Genomic DNA, 23,443 nt, shown 5'->3' on the forward strand with positions numbered 1-23,443 from the left:
ATTTGTTCGGCTGTCCTAGGTCTTCGTTGCAACACGCAGGATCTTCCGTTGCGGCGTGCAAAGAATTAGTTGCTGCATGTGGAATCCAATTCCCTGACCAAGGATTGAACCTGGGCCCCTTGCTTTGGGAGCACAGAGTCTTAGCCCCTGGGCCACCAGGGCAGTGCCGGAGGTATTTAGTTCTTGAGAGCAATGATCAGTTCTATTTTAGACGTTTTGAGTTGAAGTTGTGCCCTGTATCCAAGTGAGATAAGCCATGGGTATATGGTGAGAGACAAGGTTTCAAAATGATATTGAAAAGAAGACGAGGGGGAAAATGGGGTCTTGGGGTTCATAGGGCCTGGAACAAGGGAAAGAGAAAGTGAAGTCGCTCAGTCGTGTCCGACTCTTAGCGACCCCATGGACTGTAGCCCTCCAGGCTCCTCTGTCCATGGGATTCTCCAGGCAAGAATACTGGAGTGGATTGCCATTTCCTTCTCCAGGAACAAGGGAGACACTCAGTAAATACTTAGAGACGAATGGTACCAGCCCACCCTTTGTCTGTTTACGTGCCTTCTTTGTATGAGAAGTTTGGGCGGAAACAAGAAAAAATGCCTCTCCAAGTCTCTGTGATGCATCTGATTGTGTATACTATCAGGACAACGAGCAAACTGCCTGCCTTAAAAAAAGAAAGAAATGAAACAGGCTGCACACACTCTCCTGGGAGTTCTGTTCACTTTCCCTGAGTTCCATCTCTTAAGGAGGCAGAATCCTGTCTGTCCCCGTGAGCCCTTCAGGCAAAGATCCTCGGGTTCTAATCAGAAGATCGAAGAGAAGTCACTCCTCCCCCGCACCAGGAGAATTCCAAAACCAAGATGTGCGCTTTCGCATACCTTTTCCGGCGCGTGTTCAATTTCTTAATAAGACTCAAGGGAACGGCATCCCATTAGGAAAGTCTGGCCACTCAAGTTCAACAATCACATCTGGAAGCATGCCCGGAGCTGAGGGACTGGCACTCGGGGCAGCCGCACCTGGGGCTGAGTGGCAGGACCACGCGGAGGTGATCCTTGGAGCCCGCCCTGTGCCTTCAGCACAGGAGAGAAGACACTGTGCGGCCAACCCCCAGCGGCACGGCCGCCTTAAAGGGGACTGCTCATGAGCGTCGATGACTCCTGAGATCAGCATATGCCACCGGACGGCCAGTGCTAGTTCTCAGGTAGGAGTTAGAGGTCAGGAGCTCTCAGCGGCATTATTTTGGGGCTTTGGGGTGCGGGCCTGTGTGTCTGACTGTACGTCTGTGCCTGTGTGCCCATGCACTACCAGCTTGGAAAATCTTAATGTGGATTTCAGAAATACATTGAATGGTAATAATGCTCCTGAAAGGTAGAGGATGCTGGACATTAAAGCTCCAAACTTCAGAGACGCAGCGCAATTAGCCCTTCAGTATTTGGAAGGGTCCTTGAGCAGAGAGAGGTCAGCTTGTCAAGAGGGCCCCCCAGGGGCACACGCTTGGCGGACAGTTGAGGGGGTGAGGAGTTCCTCTAGTTGGGGGCTCCATGACGTTCATTAAGCCTGTTTTGGTTGGGGGATGTTGCTGTTTGGTTGCTACTGTTGTTTTGCATTTCGGCTGAGCCGTTCAGCTCGCGGGATCTTTAGGTTCCTGACCAGGGTTCCGACCCAGGCCTCAGCAGTGAAAGCACGGAGTCCCAATCACAGGATGGCCAGGGGATTCCCTAGCCTGTTTTATCAGAATGGGTTTCTCTGGCCCTTTTTTATTATTATTATTCTTTTTAAACTTTATTATTTAGATTAAAATATTCCCTTTAGAAGTTATCATTTTGCTCTTATGAGGGTTTCTTTTGTGAGTAGCACATTCATTTTTTTGATTGAAATATAATTACAATGCTGCATTAGTTTCCACAGTAGGGCGGAGTGAGCCAGCCATGCGTATGCACACACCCCCTCCCCAGCCCACGCTGTAGGTCAGCACACAGAGCCAAGCTGAGCCCTGGCGCCACACAGCAGCTCCCGCTAGCTGTCTATTTTAAGCATAGTGGCGGGTATGTCAATGCTACCCTCTTGATTGGTCCCTGGACCTACTTCTAAAGAAACTCTTGGGGTCTTGAACTCGTTCTTGCCAAAAGCAAAAAATAAACATAAACAATAATTTTCTGCTTTCCTTTCTTCTCTCCTGTTGCAAACAGACACACATACACAGAGACTCTCATCTATCCGTCCCCTCTTCCGTGTTTTCTCTCTTAGCTGTGCAAACATCCTGTGGAGGAGGAAGCAGCATTTTCAGCATTTTTCAGTTGGATCAGTGAGCACTTTTACCATTCCCTTCTGCACAGAATCTCGTGCCTTTGGGTTTCAAAGCCCATTCTTCTCACCACTAGGACAAACTGCCCCTGGCACTTCTTGCCACCAATCAGCCATCTGTTAACTTTCAAGACACACTTGAGATTTATAGGTTAACTGAGATTCAAATGCTGGTGAGCAATAGACAGAATACAATCTTAGACTCATCACAAGATAATTGAGGGCAACACTATTTAAAACAATTGAGAATTAAAGCTCCAAAGGTCTAGAGCAGGGGTAGGGGGTGGGAATAAATTGGGATTAACAAATGCACACTGTCATATATTAAAACAGATAAACTTACTATATAGCACAGGAAACTATATTCAATATCTTATAATAAACTATAATGCTATAATGGAAACAAATATTTGTAAAGAATATAGATATTTACATATACGTATATATAAAACTGAATCACTTTGCTGTACACTTGAAACTAACACAATAAGTCAACTATATTTAAACAAAAAATAATTTAATATATATTTATTTTTAGAAAGTTCCAGAGGACTTACCTGGAAGTCCACTGGTTAAGACTACACTTCCATGCAAGGGGCACAGGCTCGATCCCCGGTAAGGAACTAAGCTCCCACGTGTCGCACGGTGCAGTCAAAAATATTTCTTTTTTTTTTTTGTTAAAGCTGCAAAGGTCTGGAAATCACCTGGATCGATGGATCCATCTAATATTGTGTAATACCGGGCAGACCTTGCCTCCTTACAAAAGGACTTGAGGCAGTGTGTGCTCCCATTTCACTCATGAAAAGACTAAACATCCTGGAGTTTAGATGCCTTTAGAAATTCCACTGTTGCTTCATGAAGTCCTCAGAGTTCAGATCTCCCAAGCTGGTATCTTCTTTCTGAGCCACAATACTTCCCACCGTAGTTTAAAATTAAAAAAAAAAAAAAATCCTCTGTGCATTATCTAAAAAACTAAAAAGCTGCATATGTTCTGATCACTTTATTTCAAAAATCTTTTAAAATATTTACTCTGAAAAAAGATAACTGGCCCTTTTAAAAACAGAAAACATTTGAAGGGGATGAAATCTTTGGGGAGTTATTGATGGATTCATAGGTCACTGGGAGTAAGCCAAGAAAATTAGCTTTGTTCAGCTTGGCCTTCAAAGGAAAGAGAATAGGAGGAAAGTTAGCAACGTGAAGTTCTGTTCTGATGCGAAAATGAGACATAAAGTACAGTGGGATCCAAAGATCTGAGTCGTTAACTGAAGCTGAAGCTCCAATACTTTGGCCACCTGATGTGAAGAGCCGACTCACTGGGAAAGCCCCTGATGCTGGGAAAGGTTGAAGGCTGGAGGAGAAGGGGACGACAGAGGATGAGATGGTTGGATGGCATCACTGACTCCATAGACATGTTTGAGTAAACTCTGGGAGATAGTGGAGGACAGGGAGGCCTGGCGTGCTGCGGCCCATGGGGTCACAAAGAGTCAGACACGACTGAGCGGCTGAACAACAGCAGCAGAACAAAAGGACGGCTTCAAAGTGGGAAGGACACAAAGAAGTGAAAAGAAGTGCCAGAGGTGAACACAGCCCGACGTTTGTGAAACCAGCAGGGGAAGGGCTGAGCTCACTCTGCCCAGAGTGATCAAAGGGGGCGCGAAGCAGGGGGACAAGCTAGGGCTCGGCAGAGTCACAGAAGCAGAAAATTGCAGAGCCGCTTGTCTGCCAGCTGGCATTCATGTAAGTCACCCCCTCCACAGGCTGGGAGACAGAGCTTCCTTCCTTCATGATGATCACATTCAAAGAAATGGCTCTTGGTCCTTGAAAGAGACGCTTGTAAGTTGTAAGAGATACACAGCAGAGTTGCCAGGACTGGTCCGGAAATGCTCTAAGCAAGGGAGATTAGGGGCCACTTCTGATGTTGGCTGGAACAAACAGTAAATTCTCCTGGTAGTTTTGTGCTTTCCCAGGCAGGCATTTTAAACGAGGGCCTGGGGTCATCCTAAGGACACTGCCTTGTGTCTCCAGAGGCCATGTGGTGGTCTGGTCATCTCTTTTGCAGGTTTGGACAGAGTCCTTAGGTGCCAAAATTCTGCGGTTCTCAGGTGCACGCTCGAACTTTGGGGTAAGGGAGATGTTCCTTATCCTAATTTGGTGATGGTTTCATGGGTGTATGTATATGTCAAAGCTCATCAAACCAAACCTTTAAGTGTGTGTAGTTCATTGCAATAAGTTACACCTCAACAAAGCTGATTTTTAAAAAAGAAAAAAGGTGCAAAGAATAGTTTTTTTTGTTGGTAAAATCACAAGAGACTGATGCCTGTTAACACCCAAACTAGAATTCATTCTAAATACTCTCTTTAAAACAGGGTTGGAAACAGGTGACAACAGCAACAAACTAGGATCGGCAAACGAAGCGCGGCGATAAGTGCTTTGAAAACTGTGCTCCTTTGCAAAGTAGGGATGCTCTCGATTGTTTTATCCTTTGGTATACGTGTTGGGGGGGGGAGGTTCAGAGGAATAGATTTTATTTCTTAGAGCAATTTTAAGTTTACAGAAAAATTGGACAAAACGTACAGAGAGCTCCCATCAACTACCAGCCCGGTTGCCCCATTACTCCCACTGTCCACGGCGGGCTCCACTGGGTAAAACTGACAGACCAGGATGGAGACGTTATTCTCAGCTGAAGTCCATGGTTTGCATGAGGGCTCACTCTTTTTGTTAAGAAAGCTAAAGGAAATTTTAAGTTTCCCTTCCACGCCATACTTGATCATTTACTATGAGGAAAAGAAGGTTGGTTGCAATCCCAGTCTTCCATATTCTGGATGTGTTTACAATACTGATACTTTAGCATTACTTTCAAAAAGGGAGGAAAACAGACACTTACCACATTCTTATTCTTTCTGATAAAAAACAATAGTTCAAATAGTGCTAACAGCTTAATCACAAAAATAAGATTATGGTTTTTATCCATAAAAGATAATGGATATTCACTTTTATCCATTAACTCACTTAGTGCTGAGTATTTCAATTTGCCTGCCAATAATAACAGAATAATAAGCCATATGTCATGAGTATAGCACTTGCATGATTTTAGTAATTTTTTTAAAAAGCAGATCTACCCTTCAGTGACCTAGTATTGAAGAACTGCAGTACTTCCTAAAAGCATGATTTAAAGGACTTTTAAGCATTTGCTGAAAATTCTTTTAAGTATCACTAACAACGATAGCATGACAATTAGAGTGTTCTTAAAGCTCTTTAGAAGAACAACTTATAATATTTTGAGCTAAGCTGAATCATGATTGCAAATCTGGCTTCAGTGTGGAGTTCCCCCTGGCAGCAACTGAGGCAGGCATGGGACCCAGATCCTCCCACATACTGGAAAGCAAGAATGTCATGTGTGCTTGTGCAGGACGAAGGCATTCCACGCACAGGGACGGTCCGATCAGGACCCGCTGAAAGCTTGAGACCCTGACCTTAAACGCCACTCAGTCTTGTACGTTCTGTGGGTTTCCACGGTGCCACGTACCCGCAATCTGAGTGGCATTCAGAAGAGCTTCAGTGCCCGAAAAACCCCATATGTGTGTGTGTGAGTCACTCAGTCATGTCCAACTCTCTTTGCGACCCCACCAGGCTCCTCTGACCATGGAATTCTCCAGGCAAGAATACTGGAGTGGGTTGGCATTCCCTCCTCAGCGGATCTTCCTAACCCGGGTCTCCTCATTGGCCGCCAGATTCTTTACCCTCTGAGCCACCAGGGATGCCCCCAAAATTGCCTGTGTCTCACCTATTTATCCCTCCCAGCCTCAACACCCAGCGCCCAGCAGCCATTAATATGTTATCATAAGTTTGTTATAGTCTTTCGATTATGATGTATTATACTGTCATATCCAGACTGTCATATAGGGGGATCATACAGTAGAGACCTTTTCAGATCGGCTTCTTTCATTTAGTACCATGAACAACGTTTCATCCGTTGTACAGAACATATCTGCTTTTGAGATGCTAGATTAGATAATAGTTGCAATTATTTCAAAGAACCATATTTTATAACAAAAGTACAAAAGTGCATTTTTGTCAGCGTTTTTTAAAAAAATGTGTAAAAGACTGACCCTGCAAAATGTTAAGTGTATTATACATGGGGGAAATGGGGTCTGTGTCACCTCACGTTGACTGTGTTAAGCAAGTCTCCTCAAGGTCCACGGTCCTGTAAAACAAACAGGATGATACTCAGTTTTACTGATGATGAACTGAGGCTCAGAGTTACCTGCCAATTAAGTGGCAGCATCTACATTCAAATTCAGGTCTGCTGCATAGAGAACAGACTTGTCTTGCCAAGGATGAGGGTTGGGGACGGATGAATCAGGAGTTTGGGACTAGCGGATACAAACCTATTATATGCAGAATGGATAAGCAACCAGGTCCTACCGTAGAGCACACAGAACTATATTCAATAGCCTGTGATACACCATAATGCAAATGACTAAGCATGTGTGTGGCTGAGTCACCTTGCTGCACAGCAGGACTGTACGTGCACTGTAGACCAGCTGCGCTTCCACAGAGTAAATCTGAACACACACACACGCAGGACTGCTGCTACTAACAGCTTTTCTTTTCTTTTGAACTTTTTATTTTGTATTGGGGTATAGCTAATTTAAAATGTTGTGATTTTAGCAAAGGGAACAGCAAAGGGACTCATACATATACACGTATCAAAATCCATTCTCCCCCAAAGCCCCTCCCATCCAGGCTGCCGCAGAACATTGAGCAGAGTTCCCTGTGCTGTGCAGGAGGTCCTTGTTGGTTACCCAGTTTAAATACAGCAGTGTGTGACACTAACATCTTTGCTCTTTGTGAAAAACTAAAGCCTCTACAAATGCCGAAGTGACGCACCAATGTAGGTGACGAAAGGGAGGGGGGCTGAGGAAGGAAGAGCATGGGTCCAGTGGCCGGGACGGTGAAGTCTCTGGCAACAGCATTATGAAAAGCAGAGACTGTAGTTGCCAAGTCCTGATCTTGGGCCACAGAAATCAGAGGAAAGCAAGACACCAAAGAGAAGGGAGGCTGAACAGGAAAGGAAGAGGGAAGAGGAGAAGGAAGGAAGGAAAGAAGGAAAAAAGAAAGAGAGACGCACTCAGTTAAACTGTCTTAGCTGCTGCAAAGCTGTTTGTCCTAAGGAGAAAGTAAAACGGAAGCTGTCTTTCTGGCCTTAATTTAGTGCTGGTCACTGGCATCATGAAGATCCAGCAAGACTATGCCAAGTAGATTGTCTCCAGTGGAAGAAAATGAAGGAGAAACTACAAGCTTCTGTTAGAGTCACAGACTGTGTATAATACTGTTCCCCTGCGTGTGTTTCCCACTTCCTAACAACTGGATGCATGAGTGTTCATTGAAAGCAAAAACAAAGCTCATCTCTTCACTTCTCAGAGCATTCAGTGGTTTTTCAAGAATAAAATGATGAGAGTTAAAATTTTTAATAAGAATAACATACTAATTAAGGTGCTTTAATTAATTTGTTGGTGTTCACTTGTTAAGTCATGCCCTACTCTTCACAACCCCATGGACTGCAGCATGCCAGGCTCCCCTGTCCTTCACTGTCTCCTGGAGTTTGCTCAGATTCATGTCCATTGAGTCAGTGATGCTAACAAACTATTTTATCCTCTGATGCCCTCTTCTCCTCCCGCCTTCAATCTTTCCCAGCATCAGGGTCTTTTCCAGTGAGCTGGCTCTTCGAATCAGGTGGCCAAACTATTGGAGCTTCAGTTTCAGCATCAGTCCTTCCAATGACTATTCAGTGTTGATTTCCTTTGGTTTGATTGCCTTGCAGTTCAAGCAACTCTCAAGAGTCCTCTCCAACACCACAGTTTGAAAGCATCTGTTCCTCCTGCTCAGCCTTCTTAATGGTCCAGCTCTCACATCTGTACATGACTATTGGAAAAACCATGGCTTTGACTACGCAGACCTTTGCTGGCAAAGTGATGTCTCTGCTTTTTAATAAGCTGTCTAGGTTGGTCAGAGCTCTCCTTCCAAGGAGCAGGTGCCTTCTAATTTTATGGCTGCCGTCCCTGTCTGCAGTGATTCTGGAGCCAAGAAAATAAAACCTGTCACTGCTTCCGCTTTCCCCCTTCTATGTGCCAAGCCACTCCAGGATTTTTGCCTCAAGAACCCCATGAATGGTATGAAAAGATTTTAATTAAATACTCCTTTGAAAACCCACTCTTTGTTTTGCTCTGAGATAACAAAAAACACCATCTACAGGAGCTGGCATCTTTCCCCAAAAGGAAAATAACTGCAAAAATAACACCCAAGGCAGTCCAGTCATATAATTCACAGTCCTTTGGTTTTTAATGATGTCTTTCCTATATTCTATTTTCTGTCTTCTCTTCAGGAAGTTGAAAAAGAAGAAAAACCATGACCCAATGGAGCAGGGAAATCATACCAGGGTGAGAGAATTTATTTTTCAAGGACTGACCCAGTCCCGAGACCTGAGTCGGCTCTTGTTTCTTTTGCTACTATTGGTGTACACAGCCACCCTGCTGGGCAACCTCCTCATCATGGTCACTGTGAGCTGTGAGTCTCGCCTCCAGACCCCCATGTACTTCCTGCTCCGCAACCTCTCCGTCCTGGACATCTGCTTCTCCTCCATCACCGCCCCCAAGGTCCTGGTGGACCTCCTTTCGGAGAGGAAGACCATCTCCTTCCGTGGCTGCCTCACACAGATGTTCTTCTTCCACCTCCTCGGGGGCGCAGACATCTTCTCCCTCTCGGTCATGGCCTTTGACCGCTACGTGGCCATCTCCAAGCCCCTGCACTACGTGACCGTCATGAGTCGGGGGCGGTGCACTGCCCTCATCGTGGCCTCCTGGGCGGGGGGCTTCGTCCATTCCATCGTGCAGATCTCCCTGCTGCTCCCCCTCCCCTTCTGCGGACCCAACATCGTGGACGGTTTCTACTGCGACGTCCCCCAGGTCCTCACACTCGCCTGCACGGACACCTTTGCCCTTGAGCTCCTGATGATTTCCAACAACGGCTTGATCTCTACCCTGTGGTTCGTCTTCCTGCTTGTGTCCTACACAGTCATCCTGACGATGCTGAGGTCCCACTCCGGGGAGGGCAGGAGGAAAGCCATCTCCACCTGCACCGCCCACATCACGGTGGTCACCCTTCACTTCGTGCCTTGCATCTACGTGTACGCCCGGCCCTTCTCTGCCCTCCCCATGGACAGAGCTGTCTCCATCACCTTCACTGTCATCATTCCTGTCCTGAACCCCCTGATCTACACCCTGAGGAACCAGGAGATGAAGGCAGCCATGCGGAGGCTGAGGAGGAGACTTGGACCTTCTGAAAAGGAGTAGATACCATGCAGTCTAGAATGGAAGGCTCAGAACTGAAAAGTATTTTCTCACACACAGTAGAAGACCCTTATCAGTAGACCATCATGAGGCCAGATGAGGCCATCTTTACTCTGTGGCAGAATCTTCTAATGAAGATGGTCTGAAATAATTGTTTCAGTAAGGATTTCTCATGGTGAGATTGTCTGCAACTGAAGTCTCAGATCCAAAAGCCATTAGCTCATGATGATGTTGTTCAGTTGCTGAGTTGTGTCCAACTCTTTGTGACCCCATGGACTACAGCACACCAGGCTCCCCTATGCTTCACTATCTCCTAGTGTTTACTCAAATTCATGTCCATTGAGTCAGTGATGTTATCAGACCATCTCATCCTCTGTCACCCCCTTCTCCCGCCTTCAATTTTTCCCAGCATCAGGGTCTTTTCCAATGAGTTGGCTCTTCACATCAGGTGGTCAAAGTATTGGAGCTTCGGTTTCAGCATCAGTCCTTCCAATGAATATTCAGGGTTGATTTCCTTTAGGACTGACTGGTTGGATCTCCTTGCTGTCCAAGGGACTCTCAAGAGTCTTCTCCAACACCACAGTTCAAAAGCATCAATTCTTTGGTGCTTAGCCTTCATTATAGTCCAACTCTCACATCCTTACATGACTACTGGGAAAACCATAGCTTTGACCATATGGATCTTTGTCAGCAAAGCAATATCTCTGCTTTTTAATATGCTGTTTAGGTTTGTCATAGCTTTCTTTTCAAGAAGCAAGCATTTTTTAATATCATGGCTGCAGTCACTGTCTGCAGTGATTTTGGAGCCCAAATAAATAAAATCTGTCACTACTTCCACTTTTTCCCCTTCTATTTGCCATGAAGCGATGAGACTTGAAGCTGTAATCTTAAAGGAACTCCAAAGTTTATATCACTCAAACACCTCATTTTACAGGTGAGGAAATGAAATCTGAAAGAAAATTACCTCTCGGTTCTTGAGTTGTGGCTGTACCTTCTGCAGCCCAAGCAACAATTAGTAAAATGATCTTCAGGGACCAGAGTCTATCCTATAAAATCCAGCCACTCCTCCCTTTGTGGAAAATTTCCATTGCCCATTTTGAGGATATCAGTTCTGTTTTTCTAAGGAAACCTCTGGGTCTCCCTTACAGAAGCTGAGATGGTTCACATTTTATCAAAGTTTTTGTCATTGATAAATAGCTGAGACAAGGCTAGATCTGAGATATCTGACCTCAGCTAAATGCATGTCTGACTACTCCTGTTGCCTCAGGCAGGATTTGATGGCATCTGAAACAAACTCATCTATTTATCCTCTATCGTAGTGTTGAGCTTCCCAGGTGGCACAATGGTAAAGAATCCGCCTGCCAAGGCAGAAGCTGCAGGAGATGCAGGTTTGACCCCTGGGTCAGGAAGATCCCCTGGAGGAGGGAAGTGGGCAGGCCACAGTCTTTAAATGAATGACAAGGCCTTGAGGATATGACAAACTGGCTAGAACCAACTAGGTCCAAGATGGCAGAAGATCTGACTTCCAGTGGACCTTGATCCTCATTATACACTCATTGTAATATCTAGCATCTAAATGACATATCCACAGTCACCATGACAATTCTGAGGCCAACCATCAAAGACCAATGATGCTGATACATGGAGTTCAGTTGTGCCTGACTGTTTGCAACCAGTCAGACTGTAGCCCACCAGGCTCCCCTGTCCTTGGGATTATCCTGGCAAGAATACTGGAGTGGGTTGCCATTTCCTCCTCTAGGAGAATGGTCATGGTGCCTGTGGGTATGTCATTTAGATGCTAGTGTATTACAGTCCACACATGACTACAGGAAAAGCCATCGCTTTGACTAGATGGTGGAGGAGGAAATGGCAACCCACTCCAGTATTCTTGCCTGGAGAATCCCAGGGACAGAGGAGCCTGGTGGGCTGCTGTCTATGGGGTCACAGAGTTGGACACAACTGAAGTGACTTAGCATGCATGCATTGACTAGATGGACCTTTGTCCACAAAGTCATGTCTATTAGACTTTTTAATATGCTGTCTAGGTTGGTCATAGTTTTTCATCCAAGGAGCAAGTGTCTTAATTTCATGGCTGCAGTCACAATCTCCAATGATTTTGGAGCCCCAAAAAATAAAGTCAGCCACTGTTTCCACTGTTTCCCCATCTATTTGCCATGAAGTGATGGGACCTGATGCCATGATCTAGTTTTCTGAATGTTGAGTGTTAAGCCGACTTCTTCACTCTCCTCTTTTACTTTCATCAAGAGGCCCTTTAGTTCCTCTTCGCTTTCTGCCATAAGGGTGGTGTCATCTGCATATCTGAGGTTATTGCTATTTCTCCTGGCCATCTTGATTCCAGCTTGTGCTTCATCCAGCCCAGCATTCCGTATGATGCAGTCTGCATACAAGTTAAATAAGCAGGGTGACAGTATACAGCCTTGACGTACTCCTTTCCCGATCTGGAACCAGCTCCCTCCTGTTTCACCATCACCACAAAAGCTAGCTCCATTCCTGGCAGGCCGCGGCCATCTTCTGCTGGTTATGGTGCAGAAAGGGCATCTGCAAGCCCATTTGCAGCAGCGTCTCACTAGTGACGAATTTCAGGTGGTCTACCAGCCCAGTCACTGCCCCCAGGTGTCATCTCACAGTGGAAGAGAGACAGGGCAGGACAGGACAACTGCAGTGGTTGCATACGAGGGAGATAAGTCCAAGCCCAGGTGTCAGACGTAACCTGCGAGACCCAGATACAGACAGGTGAGATACTTCAGCCGGGTGCTGGGGCAGCACAAGACAGAAGCTATTGACAAAATGCACATACACTCACGTCTGATCCTGGACTTTTAAAGCTCTGCATTAAAGAAAAATCTACATTTGCTTCTTTGGGGTGACTGTTACTTCCTGACTATAATTAAAATCATTCACCAGATTTCTGACTAGAGTTTTGAATTTTGTACCTAGCTACTCACGTGAAAAAACATCAAGAAGAATAACAGAAAGTCAAGAACAATTCAAACTTCCTCTCGAACCAAAGAATACAGAATCATGGTCTTCCATAATCAGTATATTCCTTTATAACCAATAGCTATTTGGTTCCTTGTAAATCAATTTTTATACAAAAAAAAAAAAAAAAAAAAACCCTTCCTCATACCTTTTCTCAGCGTTTAATCTTTACTTTCTAGAGGCAAACAGTGAATTGAGGATTCCAAATACACACACACACACACACAAATTCATACACACAAAAACACCCACACATTTACTTTTAAGAAACAGCTGATTTTAAAGAAAGTGAAAGTATTAGCCTCACAGTTGTTTCCAATTCTTTGCGATCCCATGGGCTGTAACCCACCAGGTTCCTGTCCATGGAATTCTCCAGGCAAGAACACTGGGGTGGATAGCCATTCCCTTCTCCTGGGGATCTTCCCTACCCAGGGATTGAGTCAGGTCTTCCGCATTGCAAGCAGATTCTTCACCATCTGAGCCCAATTAATCAATTACTGGGTTCCTAAAAGACTATGGTGCTTTGGAGACATAGTATACATTAAAATCTGTTTTCCCAAGGGGATTCCTTGGCAGTTCAGTGGTTAAGATTCTCTGTTTTCACTGTCAGGGGTGTAGGTTCGGTTCCTGGTTGGGGAACTAAGGTCCCCAGCTTTCTGTGTAGCCAAGTTCTTTTAAATAAGTAAATACATTTGTGCTTAAAAAACAAAAATACTTTTCATGAAAATGTGTTTCTCCTCCTTCAGTGTGATAAGAACATGTTGCTTGACAACAATCTTTTAACATATGAGTTCTAACACAGGGTATTTGTATTTTGACTAAACTGTTCAACATCTCCCACCCTGGAAAGCTGTATTTCTTTCTTTTTTTTTTTGAAGCGGGGCGGGGGAGCGGGTGGTGGGGTGGGGGAAGCTATATTTCTAAAGAACCTCTTCAATAGGAACAGAGTCTACAGAGCAAAATGTTTCATAATGTCTTCTCACCACTAGAGGGAGACATTCCTTTTCCATAATCCTCCCTTTAGCAAACCTTTAAGAGTTAATTGAGATTTTTATTTCCAGAGATGAGGCCTGAAAACCCATGTTGAAGGGGGGGGGGGGGGGGGGGGACACACAGCCTAAGAATCAAGAATTATGTTTTATTCGGTGGACTTACTGAGGACTTAAACCTGGGGTCCAGCCTCTCAGGTAGCTCTGAGGGGTTGTTCTGAAGAGGAGAGGACCAGGATGTATAGGAGTTTTTTGAAAAGAAAAACCAAAGTCAAATATCAAAAGATTACTGCTAATTAAAGAGGCATCTCAAGTTAATTAGTTTTGCACCTTTTCTATGCATGGGAAGATACAAGGGTTGGGCTTAATAGAATCACTGCTTTGATGTGCACCATGACTGTGTGTGACTTGGGCTATCACTTAACTTCTCTGTTCTTTCTCTTCCTCACTTGTAAAATAGGTTAGATAACAGTGACCATTCAAGATTTCTGCTATTATTACTCTACAGACTGATCCACTCCAAAACCTACAAATAAGGAAATCCACTAGAGCACGGTCTGTAAAACTGAATACAATGTAATTGCTCATTAAAAGGCACAGATTAAAGAATTGGCTATACCCAAACCATGAAGTGAAAGGATGAGTGAAGGCTTAAGAAGGAAACAGAAAGACTTCTAGGATATTGCTGGGGCCGGGGAGCAGTGCTTATGGCATGCTACCTTTTGTACAATAATCGTTAAGTCTTTTATGAAGAGGGGCTTCCCAGGTGGTGCTAGTGGTAAAGAACCTGCCTGATGTAGCAGACACAGGCGATGAAGGCAAATTCAGCTCCTGTCTGGAACAAACAGTAAAGGCGCAACGGGGCGGCAGCATTCAGCTTTCTCAGGCAGACTCTGTAATTGAAAGTCGGGTCATTTTAGGGGGTGCAGCGTTGAATTCAGTCAGTTCAGTCGTGTCTGACTCTTTGCGACCCCATGGACTGAAGCACGCCAGGCCTCCCTGTCCATCACCAACTCCCGGAGTTTACTCAAACTCATGTCCATCACGTCGGTGACGCCATCCAACCATCTCATCCTCTGTCACCCCCTTCTCCCACCGTCAATCTTTCCCAGCATTGGGATCTTTTCCAATGAGTCGGCTCTTCACATCAAGTGGCCAAAGTATTGGAGTTTCAGCTTCAGCATCAGTCTTTCCAATGAATATTCAGGACTGATTTCCTTTAGGATTGACTGGTTGGAGCTCCTTGCTCCTTGCTGTCCAAGGGACTCTCGGTCTTCTCCAACACCACAGTTCACTAAAAGCAATCTCTTCAAGCCTTATAAGCCGGCTATTTGATACAAGGGCTCAGAGGGGCCGGCAACAATTTGGTCAAAGAGAAATTCTTAGCCGGGGGAAACAACACTGTAAAAACAGAGGGGCTGGTTTGGATTCTCCAGCGCCAGCGTGTTACTGCTCAGCGCTCAGTCGTCTCCGACTCTTTGAGACCCCAGGGGCGGCAGCACGCCGGGCCTCCCTGTCCCTCACTGTCTCTCAGGGTTTGCCCAAGTCCACGACCATCAGCACACAATGTTTCAAAAAGTACTGTAAACTTAAATAAATGAAGCAACAGGTCAGCGGACGTGAAGTAATGAACAAACAAGGGAGGGGACCGTAGGGATGCCCCTCGCGGCCAAGCAGGTGTGGACGGAGCAGAGCGGATGACAGGGCCCCGCACCCCTCAACCGCCCGCGGACCCCTCAGGGACCCGGAAGCATATCCCCTGGCGGGCGCGAGCGCGCAGGCGCAGCGGCGCGCGACGCCAGCAGTCCCCTCAGGGACCCGGAGGCCGGCCCACCGGCGGGCGCGAGCGCGCAGGCGCAATGGCGCGCGACGCCGCCCGCGCGCTCCTGGAAACGCCGCGAAGGGGAGGCCTCGGCGGCCCGTCTGCGCCGGCACCCCGGCGCGAGTCTGCGCTTGGGGCTCGGGGCCAAGCCCCGTTGGGAGTCGCAGTCGCCACTTCCCGGGTTAAAACTCAAGCTGAGCTGGCCCCAAGGGATCTCAACTTAAAATGCCTCTAAAAGAGAGCGACCCCCGCCTCGTGGTTCCACTGGGGCTCGAACCCAGGACCTTCTGCGTGTAAAGCAGACGTGATAACCGCTACACTATGGAACCGCGCGCTGCGGGCCCTTGCCAGGATGGGGTACAGAAGCCGCGCAGAGGCTTTTTCCTCCACAGTCGGCGAGGCGGAGGCGGGAGGCCGGCGGCGGCCGCGGAGGGAAGCGCCCAGGGCGCCCTCAGACCTCCCCCGCAAGTCCCGTCCGCCCGTGTCCTCGGCGACACGCGCTCCCCACTGGTCCGGGACAGAGCCCGTCTGGATGTGCCCGTGGCGGCCCCCAGACGCCGCCGCTCTGCCTTGATGTCGGTTGCGCGGAGGGGGCTCGAGCACCGGGCTCTGTGGCGCAATGGATAGCGCATTGGACTTCTAGACAGACGGAGGCATTCAAAGGTTGTGGGTTCGAGTCCCACCAGAGTCGCTTTTCTTTTGATAAATGAGGAAAGAGTTCGGAAGGAGACAAACACATCACCTACCAAGTCCAGCGACCTTCGCCCACGTTGGGAAGGGTCCCGTCCCACTTCGCTGCGATGGCCTCAGGCGTGAGCCCACTGGGAGTCCTGCCTCTTCACTCTTCCCCGTCGCTTTGATGTGGCTCCAGAGTCCCTGCTAACTCGACCTGAGGAAATTAGCAGGTCGCGGTGAAAGCTGCGGAGCGTCGCCTCCCCACTCCCAGTCCCTTGTTCTTTTACACCAGGAATAAAATGTTTAATAAAAATTTAAAAGGAATAAGATTTTTTATTGTTTTACAACTTAGCAGTAGCTTAATATGACTCAATTTGCGTAAAGATAAAGCCTATTCGACAGGTACCAGAATGGCCGAGTGGTTAAGGCGTTGGACTTAAGATCCAATGGATTTATATCCTCGTGGGTTCGAACCCCACTTCTGGTACAACGGGCCCTGCTTTTCCAGCCTGAGGCGCGATGACGTTTTAATCTGAAAGTTTGTAGCGGACCTGGAAAGTGTAGCAATAACTTCAGAATTTACGGCTTGGGAAGTTGAAAAGTACACGTCCGCGTGAAGCGATGCCACTTAGAGAAGGCGGCAGGAGGCGCCGTGTGCAGTAAAAACGTTCGCTTTTTAAACAGTCACTATTTAAGATGATGCTACGTGCCAAAGACCGTTTTAAACGCCGAGGTTGTGGGAATGCGAAGATTAAACAAATAAATACGCAGAAAATAACATGAACAGCAAATATACAAGGGCCTTACCAGCAAGCTTACAGAGTAGAGTAAGAGAGGGGAGAGATGGTTTATAAACCAGCAAATAGGAGAATTCCAGATGGTGGTAAGCGCTATGCACGATTAAGTGGGCTGGCACGATAGAGTGCCACAGAACTTTTTCAGGACAAAGGTGGGCCTGCCTGTGGTGGGCGCAGCAACACCGATGGTCTAAGAGTCCTCATGACCGGACGCCCTCTGGAAGGGATCAAGCCGGGATCTCTGTAGCAAAGACAGGCAAGATCCCTGACTTTAAGGACTGGAGGGAACTTCCCAAACCAAAGAACTTGAAAAGTGGGAAGACGGTGGCATTTCAGGATGGAGGACGAAGAGATGGAAGGATAGTACATAGAAAAAAAAAAAAAACACTACAGTTTGTTAAATGAGATTGCACACAGCTTCGGTTAACTCGCTCTGTGCTAAGCAACCCAGTTGCACACCATCAACACTTGTTTCGCCCTCTGAGACTTCGGTTCTCCGTGTTCAGTGCCTGTCCATCTAGTCTGCCTTAGGAGAACAGCAAACAGATCTTCATGCATTCAAAGCCGTGCTCAGCTTTGAACCCGGAGCTGTGGTAGAAGCTGAGGTTATGCCAAAAGCTCACCAGCTCCTCAGAGGATTGACTTCATCAGACAGGGAACTCCTGCCGCGGGAGTGTGGGGAGTTGCTTTCATTTTTCTTAGTAAAGCCATGTCATATGATTCGTAGGGATCCACATCTTCATTTGTGAAAGATGCTCCTAATTTCACTGGTGATTTTTCACTACCAGTGTAGGGGAGCAAATTCATCACCTCAAAATGTGTCTTTGGCACGCGGATTGTCTAAAGCTGAAAACAGTCGAAGTCTAAAAGACTCGGGAAGAAAGGGTGACTTTTGACCTTCTCCCTGACTGCCTGAAGCAAGGCGATGGAGGACCTATCTGGGCAGGGAGCCAGCACCATAGACAGCTAGAGCCCTAACAGGTGTACAGACAGGGAAAAACCTAGCACACGCTCTGCATTAAAGTCCCCTCTGTCCCGCCCACAGCCTCTGCAGGCCCAGCAAACCTCTGTTTATCAAGCATGTGCTTTTCCACCCCCATGTCAGTTGCCTTCTTCCCCTTTGAGGTCCCAAATCACTACCCCTAGCATCCTCTTTTGGCTTTAGCTGAAGATGTTTGTGGTGAGGGTTTCAGACATTTTGGCAAGTTACTGATTTTTCTGGGTCCCTTCCAGGTATACATGTTATTCAGCTTTTCTTTGATTTTCTCCTGTTAATATGTCTCATCAATTTAATTCTTAGACCATCCAGAAGAACTAAGAAGGATACAGGGGAAAAGTCCTCCTGGACACCAGTAACTCCCCTCCAAAACCCTGAGGCACAGAGGGAGACCCAGCCCCTGCTGCTGCTGCTAAGTCACTTCAGTCGTGTCCAACTCTGTGCAACCCCATAGACGGCAGCCCACCAGGCTCCCCCGTCCCTGGGATTCTCCAGGCAAGAACACTGGAGTGGGTTGCCATTTCCTTCTCCAATGCATGAAAGTGAAAAGGGAAAGTGAAGTCGCTCAGTTGTGTCTGGAGTACTGGAGTGGGGTGCCATCACGTTCTCTGGATCCAGCTTCTACTGGGAGGGAAATTTGCTTTTCACTTTTGTCTGCTGGGTTCTGTAGAAAACACTGGATCAGGGACACTTTGATCTGAAGGACTGCCTATGTGATCTCTGAAGGATAGAATAATCTGATACATTTTTTTCTTCATTTATTATTTGAGACAATATGTGCTTGTTTTTTTTACCCAATTATACAGATGTACTTAGAGGAAACACACACTTCAACGCTATTCCTCTAAAGGTGGTCATTTTTATTAGAATGCTTTCTATCCTTAAACATCTCATGTATATGCAAAAAACAAATATATAAATATATATATTTAATACATGTATACCTATGTTTAATACATGTATGTACAGAAAGGATGTATATTCCTGTGCACATCCTTTGACTCTTCCACACATATTCTGTCATACATATTGTTTGGCAACTTCTGTCATTTTTGTTCAATGTAACTTGCATATCTTTCCATACTGGATTACTTTTTAAACTTTGTTCATAGTTCCTGAGGTTACCAGAATCTTCAACTCCAGGGTCAGTTTGGTTCCACTTTCTTGGGGCGAATTTCTGGAAGTATGCAAGCCACAGATTTGGTACTGCTCCAGATGGAGTCATTTGTGTCAGGGCTACAGTCTGCTCACCGCGCAGCTAGCTTTTTCCCTCTGGTGGTGGTTGTAGCGTCTGCAGACCACCTCAGGAATGTGCATCAGATCTATCTGTGTCCTTCAGGGAGCAACTGAAGACGCCGTGCCTTCTGTGGCTGCTCTGTTCCCACTGTTACCAGTTCTCCTGGCCCAGGAAGGGGGCGGCAGAGGATGAGATGGTCATCTAGCACCACCACTCAGTGGGCGTGAATTTGAGCAAACTCTGGAAGATAGTCAAGGACAGGGAAGCCTGGTGTGCTGCAGTCCATGGGGCCGCAAAGAGCTGGACGCGACTTGGTGACTGAATAAAAACTCCTGGCCCAACTGCTAGCTTTTGTTACTATATGTTCACATGTTTCCAATCCTTACCTCTAGAGCTAGCCTTTGAGGGCCTGGGAGAGGAAACCTTTTCTACAAACAAGAGACAGGTAGAGCTTGTAGTAGGGAGGGAGGGGTGTGTCCAAGGAAGGCCCCCTAGGATCCTGCTCAGTTACGCCATGCATTTCTCCATAAAAGAACTACAATTATTCTTGCCCAACAGAGAAGTGTCTGAATTCCAGGGACAGCTAAAACCCTTATGACGCTCTACTCCCATAGGATTCCCTTCCCTTCCTTTCTCTTTCAAGGGATCTTATCCAACGCCTCGATGAATAACATGGCAATGAAGGAGCAGAAGTAAGAAGAAAAAAGGGGGGCCTACTATTGACAATTGAAACACACACACACAACCTACAACTTAGGTGTTACGTTTTATTCAAGGGCCTTACCGAAGACTAGCCAGTGAAGCAGACTCGCAGGTAGCTCTGAGGAACTGTTCTAAAGAAAGTAAGGCAGGACCCAAGATATATAGGAACTTTTTTCTGGAGGGGAAAAAAAAACATAATTGAACATCAAAAGATTACTGCTAAACATAGAAAAACATACGTCTCACATTAATTATTTTAGTGCTTTTCTAAGTATGGGATGATGCAAGGATCGCAGCTCACTGAAATTATTCCTTTGACATGCATCTTAACTATCTAGGGCCAATATCCTGTTTCTTATCCATTCTGAATTCCCCTTAGAGTACACCAACAGGGAAGCTGCAGTGACTGATGGCTTGATGGCTGCAACATTCAGTGTTTGATAGAATGGCAGGCAACATGGGTTGCCTCCAGGGTAATAGGACTTCTTAAAAATATAAAATTCAGCCTGATGGAAACTTTTCAATGAGAGCTTCAGGGAAAACGCTCAGACTCACTAGCGGAGGTCTTTTCCCTTCTGCCCTTCCCTCCGCTCAGAATCCTCCTCCTGAGCCTTCAGGCTCCCAGTCAACACTGGCAGCTCAGCTGGGAACCATCACCAGCTGGAAGACTAGTTAGGACCCTTAACTTCCGGTGTTGACCGGCTTCCCACCACTCAAGCGCTTGACGTCTATTTCGTGCGTCTTCCCGCCTCACTGAGGACGCCCACCGTGTCTTGGTCCTGGATAGGTTCTGATGAATAAAGACAGGAAACCTAATCAATTATTCATAAAGTTCCACCCACAAGATGCTCTGGGGCTCTTCACAGACCAAGATTGGGTTTAGAAATCCCCAGATCCCCAGGAGACCCGCCCAGGGTCCTAAATCAGAATTCCTCCTGAGATGTTCCCTTGAGGATGCAAGGGGTGAGAGCATCCTCCTTTGGTCAGAGCAGGGGTTGGCAGGCACTTACTGTTTTCTTCACAGTCTGTCTGTGATGGGATCAGAAAAGACTTCCACCAAGCGCCTGCTCCAACCTGATTTTGCAGTTTCACCACTCACTAAATCTACAAAAAGACTCAGAATTTTAATCCAATAGGAACGGCAGCACAGTCTATTTTCTGTGGATAGACTAGAAGATAAGGTACTTTTGAGAGCCCGGATAGCTCAGTCGGTAGAGCATCAGACTTTTAATCTGAGGGTCCAGGGTTCAAGTCCCTGTTCGGGCGGTGGTCATTTTAAACTCCTGAAACAAATTGAATGTGTCCACACCACTCTCTGAGGTGACGTTGTACAAAACACACTTGATTCAGTCCGGAGTTTACAACCCAGCAGGCAGGCCAGACTGGTGTGGGTTTTGCAGAAAAAGTGAAAGGGGAGGAAAGTGCCCGGTAACTTTCTGTCCCAACCTCAGTCTTTTACAGCCTTTGTATGATAGATATTGGTCTTTGGATATTTTTACCTTACAACTAGTATGTAGTATTAGTTTATATTCAAAACATCAGTAAACACATAACCAAGACAGTTGCATCCCTGTCCTTAGAGTAACGATGGTAATGCTCCTGACAGGAAATTTGCAAACATTCGCTCTGAGCAACAACAGTTCACGCGCTGTTTATGAGAAGAGAGGTGAGAAAACTGAGGTGGCAAGAAATATTTTAGGTCGTGACACGTGCTTATAAATCACCTCTCCAGCCAGGAACCATGCCAACCATTCTTCTAACACTGGTGGGACCCTGATTTGCCAGTCCTGCTGTAGAGACCAACGTTTTGAACACTGTCTTCATGTCTGTCTCCGATAAGAAAAACTTGCAAGCCCAAAGTGATTATATTTGGCATCAAACCCAAGACCTTCCACCTGTAGACCTGAGCGGACCGCATTATAAATGAGAGTCAGGCCACATGCTGCGACCCAACATCCAACAGTGTTTAAGTGGAGTGACTGTGTGACCGGGTCCAGGTTTCTTTAAAGGCTTAATCTCTTGGCATCTTCACCGTGTGTGGTGGCTTGCCTTTGGGAAGACACGAAGGAAAGGAAAGAACTCCAGATCCACTCAGCAAAAGTCCTACCGAAACCCGGGATTGAACCAGGGACCTTTAGGTCTTCAGTCTAACGCTCTCCCAACTGAGCTATTTCGGCGACGCTGGCTGCCTCTCCTACCCTGTTGAGGAAAATTTTAAAGAAAAAATTTAGAAGGACTCGTCTCGTCTCCGCTTTTTCAGTTGCCAGCTTCACCTTCCAAAGCTCCGCTTTCCGCGCGGAGCTTTCCAGAGCAGTGAGGAAGAAACCGCATCGCTGTCGCCTGAGGAACGCTCACGTCCCGCCGAGTCCCCAGCCGCCTCCTCTCGCCCCCTGACGCCCGCGAGGGGACAGACAGCCGCCCGCGAGGTGCCCGCCGCGTGCCCCGCGCGGGCCCTGCAGGGCGCCCGCCGCCGCGGTGGCAGCGCACGGCCTCTCTTAACGCGGTCGCTAACCTGCCCTCAAAGCACCCACCACGAAGCAGGGCCGCCCCGCTCCAAACCCCGGGGGAGACGGGGGGCGGCGGCCGCGCGGGAGCCCGGCCTTCCCGACGCGCCGGCCACCTCGGCAGCCGCGCCGCGCGCCGGCGGCTGCCCGGAACCCGGCCTGGCTCGCAGCGTACACGCGCCACATCCCACTCCCTTTCCTAAAGGAAAGAGGCTAACACACGGACGCTCCGAAACCTGGTTCTCACTTTCAAAAACCCCGGGATTTTGTTTTAAAAAGTCGGAAGCGCGCCCGAACAGGGACTTGAACCCTGGACCCTCAGATTAAAAGTCTGATGCTCTACCGACTGAGCTATCCGGGCCCACAGGCGGGAGGCGCACTCTGGTGAGGGAAAGCCGTGCCGAGGCCGGCGCTGAGGATTGTGGGGGGACGCTCCGGGCGTGTGCGGCTCCGGTCGGCGGGTCCCGCGGCGGGGCGCGGGCCGAGCGGGGAGGACGCGAGGGAGGGGCAGGTGGCTCCCTGGCCGCCGAAGGCAGGTTTCTGCGGTGAAACAGAAGAGGTGCGCCGTTCTGTCGAGACCCCCTGGCGAACGCGCTTCCTGAGACCTGCACAGCCCCGAGGCGGGAGAAGCCAGCCCTCAGGCCCGCACCGCGCGGCGCCCTCACCCCGGAGCGCGCGGGGTCGGAGGCTCGGCTCGGCGCGCGAGGCGGGGTTGAGGCGGCTTCCTCGCCCGAGGAGCGCCACGCGGCACTTCCCTGTCGCCGTCCTGGGCCCGCGAGACGGATTAGCTGAGGGCGACGCTCTGGGCTCCGGCCCGAAGCCGTGGAGCGCCCCCGCCCTGGGCTCCGGGAGCCGCGCGACCCCGCGTCCCTCGGTACACGGCCTGTTTCGGCGCCACAGAGGCCTCGGTGCCCTTTCGGTCCTGTGGGCCTCGTCACGCCGCGCCCTGGGGAGGCGCTCGGTTGACCACCGCCCGCCCCCCGCCCCCCGCCCCCCGCCCCGTCCTTGGTGCTCCCTCCCCTGCGCTGTGGGTCCACTGTAGACTGGAAGCAGACCTTTCAATTCAGTTCAGG

General features: G+C 47.8%; 1 protein-coding gene, 1 long non-coding RNA gene and 6 other non-coding genes across 8 annotated transcripts; 4 read left to right on the plus strand and 4 right to left on the minus strand.

Moving 5' to 3' along the window:
* The first annotated feature begins 765 nt into the window (after positions 1 to 765).
* Positions 766 to 10,483, plus strand: LOC138420097 (olfactory receptor 4D9-like). Its single transcript, XM_069553245.1, has 2 exons — positions 766 to 1,195; positions 8,684 to 10,483. Exon 2 carries the CDS (start codon positions 8,715 to 8,717, stop codon positions 9,648 to 9,650), a length of 936 nt encoding a protein of 311 aa, XP_069409346.1. The 5' UTR covers positions 766 to 1,195; positions 8,684 to 8,714; the 3' UTR covers positions 9,651 to 10,483.
* A 5,231-nt stretch (positions 10,484 to 15,714) lies between these two features.
* On the minus strand, positions 15,715 to 15,787 carry TRNAV-UAC (transfer RNA valine (anticodon UAC)). The gene has a single exon. It is a non-coding gene; the product is annotated as a tRNA-Val (tRNA).
* Positions 15,788 to 16,063: 276 nt separating this feature from the next.
* TRNAR-UCU (transfer RNA arginine (anticodon UCU)) lies at positions 16,064 to 16,149 on the plus strand. The gene is given in 2 exon segments: positions 16,064 to 16,100; positions 16,114 to 16,149. It is a non-coding gene; the product is annotated as a tRNA-Arg (tRNA).
* A 388-nt stretch (positions 16,150 to 16,537) lies between these two features.
* TRNAL-UAA (transfer RNA leucine (anticodon UAA)) lies at positions 16,538 to 16,620 on the plus strand. The gene has a single exon. It is a non-coding gene; the product is annotated as a tRNA-Leu (tRNA).
* A 2,435-nt stretch (positions 16,621 to 19,055) lies between these two features.
* On the minus strand, positions 19,056 to 22,065 carry LOC138420098 (uncharacterized). The gene is made up of 4 exons (XR_011249189.1): positions 20,877 to 22,065; positions 20,422 to 20,656; positions 19,949 to 20,041; positions 19,056 to 19,404 (listed from the first exon to the last, which is right to left on the minus strand). It is a non-coding gene; the product is annotated as an uncharacterized lncRNA (long non-coding RNA).
* TRNAK-UUU (transfer RNA lysine (anticodon UUU)) lies at positions 21,060 to 21,132 on the plus strand. The gene has a single exon. It is a non-coding gene; the product is annotated as a tRNA-Lys (tRNA).
* On the minus strand, positions 21,971 to 22,043 carry TRNAF-GAA (transfer RNA phenylalanine (anticodon GAA)). The gene has a single exon. It is a non-coding gene; the product is annotated as a tRNA-Phe (tRNA).
* Positions 22,066 to 22,658: 593 nt separating the features above from the next.
* TRNAK-UUU (transfer RNA lysine (anticodon UUU)) lies at positions 22,659 to 22,731 on the minus strand. The gene has a single exon. It is a non-coding gene; the product is annotated as a tRNA-Lys (tRNA).
* Between the last annotated feature and the right edge of the window lie 712 nt (positions 22,732 to 23,443).

The sequence above is a fragment of the Ovis canadensis genome, chromosome 15 (genome assembly GCF_042477335.2).
Source record: "Ovis canadensis isolate MfBH-ARS-UI-01 breed Bighorn chromosome 15, ARS-UI_OviCan_v2, whole genome shotgun sequence".
Lineage (NCBI taxonomy): Eukaryota > Metazoa > Chordata > Mammalia > Artiodactyla > Bovidae > Ovis > Ovis canadensis.